The sequence below is a fragment of the Cryptomeria japonica genome, chromosome 6 (genome assembly GCF_030272615.1).
Source record: "Cryptomeria japonica chromosome 6, Sugi_1.0, whole genome shotgun sequence".
Classification (NCBI taxonomy): Eukaryota; Viridiplantae; Streptophyta; class Pinopsida; order Cupressales; family Cupressaceae; genus Cryptomeria; species Cryptomeria japonica.
In genome coordinates, this window is record NC_081410.1 from 144,682,126 (window position 1) to 144,693,088 (window position 10,963).

Below are 10,963 nucleotides of genomic sequence, written 5' to 3' on the forward strand. Positions count from 1 at the left end.
TGAAACCATTGAATTAATAAAATTAAGGTACTAATGTACTTGTTTTTTTAATTCGTTTGTCTTTTCATCCCTTTTAGTATATTACAGAGGTCCCATGTGAAGTGTTTTTCGCCTTTCACCTCAGAAACAGGGAGGAGGATTCAAGTCTACTAAGTATGGTTCGGAAACTACCATATTTTAGATTATGCAACTTCGTTGAACAAGTAATCCCTACCAAGAATGCTGGTAGAGCTATATGCCATAGACAATACCCAATGAAGAATCCGAAGTCATTAATTTTAGAAGCTTGCGATTTGAATTTCAGAAATTGATGATTATCAAACAAAAATACTTTAAGATTCTATTCTCCTCCAATAAATAGATAATGTAATGAGTGACTCTTAACATAGAAAGTTTTTCTGTCTTGATTTTTCCAATACAGGACCAGAGCACCTCTAGATCTCCAAGCAACAAACTTAAAATTTAGATAAAATCTGAAAACCATACCAGTATCTTGATGATGATTTGAGGTAGACAACATGTCCATGCCTGGCATAACTAATAATTTAAGTACTGAAAGTGTACACCCCCCGAAATGGGATATGATTGGCACCTTGAGGACACTTAGTGCTACAATCTAAAGACAGGTTCCAAAGAATTCAAATAACTGCTTCTGTGGTTGTGTTAAATGGGTTAAGTGTAACTCTTACCATCCTGGCCTGGCTGCCAATCACCATGGCTTTTGGTTGCTACATTCTCTGTCATCAGGCCACCAATTTGCTCTATCTTTTCGTATAAGATAGACATTAACCTCCATTCATGTTCATTTAACTTTGCGGAGGTGTTTTGGTTAACAGTCACCTGGGCCTGTTCACTGAGGTTTCTGTTCCAAGGAGTTTCCCCCCTACTCCTGAAATAAAGAGGACATTTTCTGGAGTTCATAGCAGAGGTGTGTTTGCTTCAGCAGATATAAACTCCCATCCTCATCATTTCACAAAGACAATTCATATCTTTTGTATCTGTTGGTATTATCCGTCTCCTCCAAGGAAACCATGTACTTTTTTATTAACCTCGATCCAACTGCATCCAGGTGTTTTCTTTATGCCCATATCTTCCATCTTTTTTCTAATGTTTTTAAGGTCAGCCCACCTGCCACCTGCAGCGTAAATATTTGAGAGCAGAACATAAGGTGATGCATCATTTGGGTCTAACTCAAAAATATATTCAGCTATGCGCCCTGCTAGTTCTACGTTATTGTGCATTCTACAGGCGGCAAGCAAAGAAGTCCACATTGTAGCATCGGGTTTTACTGGCATTTTGTTGATGAAATCTTCTGCTTCATCCAGATGACCAGCTCGACCAAGAACATCGACCATACAGCTATAATGCTCCATTGTAGGTGTGATGTGACAATAATCAGTCATGTAATTGAAATGCTGGTAACCCTCATCCACCATGCCTGCATGACTACAAGCGGACAAAACGCTTACAAAGGTTATGTGGTCTGGGTTCATGCCAGAGTCTTTCATTTGTTCAAACAATTCAAGGGTCTTCTTGCCATAGCCATGCATTGCATATGCTCCGATAATCACATTCCATGAAGCCAGGTCTCGCCATTGCATCTGTTCAAATATTCTCCATGACTTGAGTATATTTCCACATTTGGCATACATGTCTATCAGGGCATTCATCACAAATATATCTGACTGGAACCCATTTGTAATTATTTTTTCATGGATTTCCCTCCCCATCTCCAAAGCTGCCAAGCTAGTACATGCTGGAAGAACACTCGCAAAAGTATTTGAATCTGGCTTCACATCTGACAAAACCATTTGTGCAAACAAGTTGATGGCCTCATTGCCATGGCCATTCTGCGTGAGTCCTGCAATCATTGCAGTCCATGAGAACATATCTCTGTGAGGTGTTTCTTCAAAGAGTTTAAGGGCTTTATCAACAATCCCATTCTGTACATAGCCCACAATCATAGTTGTCCAGGAGAAGACATCCCTTTCAGGCATTGCTCGAAAGAGTTTCAGTGCCTTATCAATAAGCCCATTCTGCGCATAGCCTGCAATCATTGCATTCCATGAGACCACTTCTGGTTGATAAATTTTCTCAAAACAAATTTGAGCCTTTTCCAGTATCCCACATTTTGCATACATATCTACAAGAGAGCTCATGACAAAGGCGTCAGAATGCAATCCTCTTCTGACTATTTTCTCATGGATTTCCTCCCCTGGCTCCAAATATCCTAATTTGGCACACGCAGAAAGAACAGTCGCAAATGTGAAATCATTGGGTTCAATTCCTTCTTGTTGCATCAAGCAAAACACAGACAAAGCCTCACTGGCAAGCCCTTGCCTTGCGTAAGCGTTAATCATCAAAGTCCACGACACAACATTTCGTTTAGGCATTTTGTCAAACAATTCACGCGCTTTAACTATGCTGCCACATTTCGCATACATGTCAACAAGGGCATTGGCCAGGGCCACATCATACTCTAACCCACTCTTTATTATGTCTTGGTGGATCCCCATACCCTTTTCCAGAGCCTGCAGCTTCGCACAGGCTGACAGAACACTGCTAAAAGCGAACTCATTCGGCCTGATTTGCTTGCTCTGCATTTGTTGAAAAAGTGTCATCGACTCGAACCCATCTCCTAGCCTTGCATAAGCTGCAATCATAACAGTCCACGAGCACACATCTCGTTCCGATATTTTATCAAACACTTTTCGTGCATCCTGCACAGTGCCGCATTTCACATACATGTTTAAAAGTGTATTACCCAAAACTCCGTCTGCAGTAAATCCATTCTGATTAAGGTGTGCATGGATTCGCTTGCCTCCCGCCAAATCCATGTTTTCCACAGAGCTCTGCAGTAGACAAACATACGTGGATGACTGCCAGGCCATGTGTTTCATATGTAAGATGTTTAATGCTTCTCCCAAACACCCCTGTTTATATAGTTCTCTCAATTTATAGAGAGAAATGTTGGTTGGAGTTCCAGAGGCGGTGACAGCAGTCCTCAGCAACGCTAGGTGAGATACAGAAAAAGAAACAACCATTTTGTTTCCATTGTTTATATGATTTAGAATTTGCATTTCTGTGAGGGTTCTTCAAATAAATACCAACAAGGTGCAAATCAGAGGCTTCAGTGACCAAAGTGCTGGTGGTCATTTTTATCTCTAGCCTGGCTTTCTTTTATTTGTTTATAGAATCATCATGAAAGAAATTTCGAGCGTTTGAGCTCTCTTTGATTGGACTTTTACACCATGAATACCTGCTGCTTATAGCCTTTTCAGCCCAGATTTTGAGCTCTGAATTACACAACGAATTAAAAAGAATTCCATTCAATTACTAACAAATTCTTCTTTTTTTTCCTCTCAAATTTACTCAAAATTTCAGTCTACTGTCTACCTATTACTTCCCTACATTCCTACAACATGATAAAAGATGTAACTATTTTTATTTATTTTTATTATTATTTATATTTATACAAAAAATATCAAAAGGATTGCTGGTCAATTGGCTAAACATAATTGATGAGGATACTGGTATGTTGATTAATTTCAGCATAACATTTAAATTTATTAAAGGTGTAATAGAAAAGGATGAGGTTACAATCATGTCTAGGGTGACTTTGGCATAATGAATATCCCTCAATCCTTGGCTCTAAGCTATAAGAAGCTAATTGTTTTAGCGATTTTGAGCCATACTCCTAATACTAGTGGTTTGCAAAATACCATTAGAAGTTGTTAACCCTCTTGACAACAAAGAAAAATAATTTATGAAAAATAAATGCTCTATTACAAATATCATCGTTAAAAATCCAGCCTAGGACTTAGAGCTCATACTATTAGGTTACTAAAACAAATTTATGAAATTTAAGTAATTAAAATAGCGGTACTAATTATTGTTAAAAAAAAGGACTTGTTACATGACCACCTTGAGATCGAGAAAATTGATATTTGTAACCCTAGTACACTTTTGTGCAATGCAAAATTGAACTATGTGCAGGGACTTGAATATTACCTATATATCTAAATTGTGTTCAATATAGATCTAAACTATTTTCAAATTAATGCGAGAGAGATGCTCACCATGATGTCTAAGGCTTGCATCTAAAAAGGGGTGGTATCAATAAACATCATTTCAAGAATTTACTAGGCTCATGTTGTTCTCCATTGGTCAAATCCATGATACTAAGTAATAGCACATAGCAATGATCAAAGACAACAAGTAACCATACAATATGCTTGGGATGTTGATCTCACGTGATAATGCTTTGATGTGCATGGTGTTTGCTAGATATTCTTCTCAATGTAGATTTTAGATGATAAAAGTGGATTATGATTTTTTCTTTTTATTTAACACCCTAGCATGAAATTTGAAATATTTCATGCTTTAGTCAACTCATAATGGTTAGTTAGAATGAGAGGACATGGGCCTAAATTTTGAAATTATAATTAAAAATTAAAAATTTATAGGACCAAATGCATGTTTCTAGATCTAGCCTAGGTCAATTTATACGAATTTGAACTAAGATAATGTTTGGATAAATGAGAAGCAACACTAATCCCTACGGATGTGTGAAGATGAAATTAGGCTAGGATTAGGTTATTTGTCAACTTCCACACAAAATTACATTATTTTGCATACTCATGATTGCATTAGGAACAGCCCAAACTGGAAGGGAAAAGTGTGAATTATGCATTTTTCACCATTACGTTTTGCCCCCACTTTGACTTGCATGTGAACTACTATGAGGATGTGTAAAAGTAAACAAGAAATCAATATGAAAATATGATGCAGTAGGTGGGGTTCAAAACTCAACAACACGAAAACATATCCATACCAAGTAGGCTTATTTCACAACAATGGGCTCAATGACCCAATCGTGCAACCATGACAACGAGGGATTTAATATTCAAATGACTCAATCTACATCAAGGAAACCTTAAATCCTTCCAAGCACAAGATTTCAACACCTTAGAAACTCCCATAAAAACCGATTCCTCTAACTATCACAATTTTCCACAGTACCTGTCCTAAGTTCTAGTAGCCCTCACAAATTACAAAACATGGCATAACTTTTGATGTCGATAAGATATTCACAAATTGATTACATATTCAGATACCCTTTTTGGGATTACAAAACATATGTGAAACAAAAGTATGGTTGTTTTGGAACATGTGTCTCAAATAATGATTGTTAATCTACTCGTGAAGACTAATTTATAACATAAAATTTGGTTTTTTTTGTATAACTTTAACTATAAAAATCATATCAGAAATGTAAAACCATTTTTAGATACCTATTTGGAAGTTATAAAAGATACATCAAAATTGGATGGGGTTTCTTTGGAACATAATCCTCAAAAATGGGTTGTTACGTTGGAAAAACTTAGTTTCTGAACAGGGTGACTAGAAAGATTCCACCATTAGACAATTTAAATGACATTTTCTTTTGATCTGATAGCGATGAAATTTTTTTCTAATTCAGTTATCTTTCCAACCATATAAGGCTCAACCCCTCATCACGTTTGTACAAGTTGTAATAAGCAAAAGAGCAACAAATTTCTGGGGAAAAAAAAAGAGAAAAATGAGGTTTCTTATTCATTTCATCTTCAAAATCATCCTCACACATTCCTCCAAAATTAATCACGTACAAATGATTCCCAAGGACCTATTTATAAATTCTCCAACTGCCTATTTAAAACTCATGACTCTTCAACTTTCAAAAGTTGTGAAGTTGCTTAAACAACTTTTACAACATTTTAACAAATTTTACATATTTGATCAAAATGACTCTACATGACACAAACTCACAAAAAATGGTCATAATATGACCTTATTGCATCAAATAAACTAAAAACATACTATTAGACCCCTATTTGCATTATTGACCCAATTTTGCATTAGGTGCTCCTGCACAAAAATAAATATCCATACATAAGTGGGATATGAATAAAGAAATAAATTATGTGTACTCTCTTCATAATGAATGCTCCATCTAGAAATGTGTAAGCATAGAAGACAATTTTCTAATGAGTGGCATCTATCAAGCATTTGGGATATGGATAAACATAATTATTCAATAATGTCTAAGATAAAAAAACAAAAGTAAAAATATATCAAGAGCTTATAGGACATGGATGATGTGAGTCAAGAAATAATAGGATTTCACTTGGAAGACATGCAATGCTAGGATTCTTCCTAGAGTAGAAATAATCATTTGGAATGAGAACAATAGGATTTTTCCTAGAGTAGAAGTGATAACTAGAATTATACCTCAAGAAAAAGTAATAATTAGACTTTACTTGAAATGGAAATAGCCATCATAACCATGAGCTAACCATTACAATCATACGAGAAACAAAAGGAATGCCAGTGGCATTATATGACCCCCTCTCATGGGTTGCATATAAGGGATGCAATGAATTGGAAAAGTGGGATTATCTAAATGTAATAATCGTATACATGAGAGTCAAAAATAATGTTACATAAATGTGACATGAAATATGTTTAAAATAGTGTATATCTGATGCATGAGCATCCTCGGTCTATGAGCAATCTTGCATCAACCAAAAATATTTCCTTTTTGTTTAATTCTTGTTCACTTCAGTGTGTAGTTTTATGTGTTCCTATCGATATGTTCCGGTGGTTGCTTGCTTTTCCTTACAGATCATATCTTCAGTTTCCAGGCTGATTCATGTGCTTAATTCCAGATTCTCAGTTCATTTGGATTATTTTTCGGCTTGTTATCGCTCCTAGTTTGACTGTTTCTGGGTTCCAGGACAATTCTTGAGCTTACTGGTTGCTTTTCCTTCATTTCCGGAGCGGTTTCTTGGCGTGTGGATCTATTTGGGGTCTTCTCCGATGTTCTTTGGCATGTGGCCGACCTTCCTATTGACCCGCACTTCTTGGTTGTTATTTCTCAAAGGAATTTCTTTCATTCTTAGGGCTGACCTATTTACACATTTCATTTTCCAACATTGGTGAATATGATCTTTTGTGGTCAACCTGGATATGTTCCCAAGGGTATATATATGGTTTTATGTGATCATTTGTAAGGGGGTGGAGGCAAGTGGAGGAAGATATAATTTTAAGATTCATGATTAGCGATTCGGATGACTCTGAGAGTTTTGGTAGGGTTGTAAATAGGCATGTTAGCCTGCATGTAATCAGTTGTTTACCGGATGTTTTGTGATGAATGTATGATGATAACCAGTTGGTTACTCGAGGTTCTATGATGATAATATGATCTAAATTTGTGTTCTTTCTATGTTTTCCTATTGCTTCCGTTGTGTAACTCTTGCTACATGAGTTGGTCAGTACTCTTTGAGGATCCACTGGTCATGGTTGCATCAATATCAAAGGGCAATAGGATACCCCAAATGTTGCTTTCAATGGTGTCAACCAAGCAATAATAACAATGTGAAAATAGATCATGATTGCAAGGAACAATTTCATAGAAGATGTGGGTATGTAACTCTAAACATGTATCATTTTTAATAATATATAAACATGTACCATATCCAATAAGATGTAAACATTAAAGTATGTGACGTATCTAGTGATAAGACCACCTAGAGACAAAGATGTAGTGATGATCATATAGGTGAAGGTCAATGAAGAGAAGGACAAATAAGATAGGAAGATCTATAACCATATGAAATTTCCCCCTATATAACTATAAATCTCTAAAATGGAAATATTTGGAAAATTTAAAACCTCATTGAAAATATAATCCATTTGAAAGAGAAAAAACTACTAAAAATTAAAACATTTGAATCTAAAACCATCTAAAATTAAACCCATGTAAATTTGTAGTCAATGAAACTATATGTTTGTAATATTTTTATGTGTAACAAACTATGTAATATAGAAGTATGAAAAAGATGTTATAGTGGAATGCTCCTCAAGAACACAATATCAATCAAAATTGTTTCATACTATGAGACATGGACCAACTCTGATACCATGTGAGATTTTGCCAAGATCAAGAGGCAATGGAAAGCACAAATAAGAGAGACAAAATAGAGGATAGAAATAAGTTGTATTCTATCAAGATGAAAATACTGATCAACTAGATCATCACAAGATATTCAATGATTTCTAGTACAAATAATGTAGATGAGCCTGCTTATATAGGCAAGGCCATATGGAAATGTGAGCACACAAACATGACATGTGGCTCAATAAGAAACAAGGGTAGGTAGGAAATAGGTGTGGGTAAGTAGGAGAAATAATATAATAGTCCACATGAGGTGGATCACCCACTGAATGTGGAGTGTAACAACAAGAACACCATAAAAGGTGGAAATTCTCCTACACACACTATCCCAATGTGGCACAAACACCCAAGTGTCTCATACCCAAACTACTATGAAATGCATGTACTAAGTAAACTTAAGTAAGGTGTAATAATATCCAACATGAATAATTATTTACACCAACACCCCCCTTAAGTGCAACTTAGAAGGGATGCACTAAAGTCTACAATGCAACTAAGAAATGCAAGATGGGTCCCGGCTACGAGGTCATGTTAGGTACCCATGTACAAATGCAAATGCAATCTCCCATAAAGCGGGGGAAGAGAGAAAAACCCAATGGGAAAAAACCCTCCCCCAAAAGAGAGATGATGAAAGCACACAATGCTCTCAATGATGAATGAGAAGAACAAAACTATGTCCCCCCCATAAGAGAGAAGAAGAGACCATGAAGCCCCCCCTCAATGTCGAATCTCCTACAAAGATTGTCCAATGATGATGACCAAAATACCTCCCCATAAGGAAGAAAGAGAGCCTATGTTGCACCAAAAATGTCAAAGTGTGACAAAACCAAGTACCAAGTCGATGACGATGAATCACTCGCTGCAACAAAAAGAAGATCAGGCATGGAGACAACCTGCTGTGAGCATCATCTAGATACTCAGAAATAACAGAAATATTGGTACAATGCAAGTCTCATGGGAGCCATGCACAAATGTGTACAATCTAAGTCTCAACTGGAGCCATGCACCAAGTCTCACAAGATATTCCTAATCTACGTGTACAAGAGGATTACATCAAATAGTCAACAATGACAAGATACAAAGAGGTGTGGCACTTTATGATAGTGCGAGTACAATATTTCTCATGCAAGAGCATACATCATGATAAAATATTCAAATTTGGAAACATGAAAATGGTGCCACCAACAAAGAAGCCTTGTAGAATACTGTAGATGGAGATGCCTCCGAATGGAATTTCACCAAGAGATATAAATGAACAACTGACCCCCCATAAAAAGATCATGTTGGAACTTGCAAATAATGGAAAAGTGGACTTCTAATTTCAACTTTACAACTTTTCAAAATGAGGTATAAGAGACTTCAACAAATACTGCTAGTGATCTAAACTGAGATCCAAGCAAAATACAAGTACCAAATAGGCCAAAAAATGACCAAATACTGAAAGTACAATTTCTACTCAAAATCATTGCAAATAAATGGCATATTATGAAAGTAGACAAAAAATTATGCACTTTAAAAAAAAACGGCACCTGAAAATGAGTCCATATGAGCCCAAATGAAACCTCCAAAGTTGTAAAAATCAAGATTTCACAATTTTCGAAAAAACCTGTATCCAAAAAATAGAACACTCCTACACCATTGTACAGATCATGTAATTCTACCCTAAAAAAAAAAATTGCTCGAAAAAATGAGTCCGGATGAGTGAGATATTGCTATTTGAAAATCTTCAGCAAAATTATAATTTCTGGAAAATTTTCGTCGTGGCTTCAAACTTCAAATGCCTCTAGATTTGGCCTTCGAAGTCCGATTTGGATGAAACAAAAGGCAAAACTAACTTTCTTGGACCTCATCAATTCAATGATGACCTCAGATTTGACCCATCAAGCTTCAATAATAACCTGCACTAGAAAACTCCAAAATGCAAACCCCAAATAACATCAAATTTCTCTCAATTGGCAAACCAATGACACTCTAATGGCTCTCATACCATGTAAGACATGGACTATCTCTGATACCATGTGATATTTTTCCAAGATCAAGAGGCAATAGAAAGCACAAATAAGAGAGACAAGATAGATTATAGGAATAAATTGTATTCTATAAAGATGAAAATATTGATCAACTGGATCATCACAAGATGTTCAATGATTGTCCGTACAAATAATGTAGATAAGCCTACTTATATAGGAAAGGCCATATGAATATGTGAGCACACAAACATGACATGTGGCTCAATAAGAAACAAGGGTAGGTAAGAAATAGGTGTGGGTAGGTAGGAGAAATAATATAATAGTCCACATAAGGTGGATCACCCACTGAATGTGGAGTGTAACAACAAGATCAACACCATAAAAGGTGGAAATTCTCCTACACACACTATCCCAATGTGGCACAAACACCCAAGTGTCTCATACCCAAACTACTATGAAATGCATGTACTAAGTAAACTTAAGTAAGGTGTAATAATATACAAGATGAATAATTATTTACACCAACAGATACATCATTAAAAATAAATCCTTATGTATCATAAATGCTAGTGTAGTGTCTCATAAAGTAACCATTGTAATAAATAAACATTCAAAATTTTAGTATCAATTATCATGATGAATAAGGTAGATCAATGTGAAAAAGAAATCTTGCATTATACCTAGCAACTTGGGCAATCTTTTGGTAAAATAAGACACGAGAGGGAGTATTCTCATTACTATAATGTTTATATGTAAATGAAATAACTCTACCAATTAGGAAGGTCACACATATATACTAATGACTAACACTATAAATCATAATAGAATCACTTTCATGACATGAACCAATCCAAGGACAAGTAAAAACCCTATAATTGACTATGATATAATCACAATTGTAAAACATATAGTATTTGTAAGTAAAATGAAAAAGATATATCACGAAAGCTCAAATCTATAAGAATGATAGATCTTGAATGTTTCTTTCCTTGTTATT

The 10,963-nt window shown here is 35.6% G+C and overlaps 1 protein-coding gene across 1 annotated transcript; it reads right to left on the bottom strand.

Annotated features, from left to right (window-relative positions):
• Positions 1-1,007: 1,007 nt before the first annotated feature.
• LOC131064955 (pentatricopeptide repeat-containing protein At2g27610) lies at positions 1,008-2,891 on the bottom strand. Its single transcript, XM_057999290.2, has one exon. The coding sequence runs from the start codon at positions 2,889-2,891 to the stop codon at positions 1,008-1,010; it is 1,884 nt and encodes a 627-aa protein (XP_057855273.2).
• Positions 2,892-10,963: the final 8,072 nt, after the last annotated feature.

Bases quoted from the DNA above. Each gene is read 5' to 3' on its own strand.
- LOC131064955 (XM_057999290.2), bottom strand. From the start codon at position 2,891: ATGGCCTGGCAGTCATCCACGTATGTTTGTCTACTGCAGAGCTCTGTG.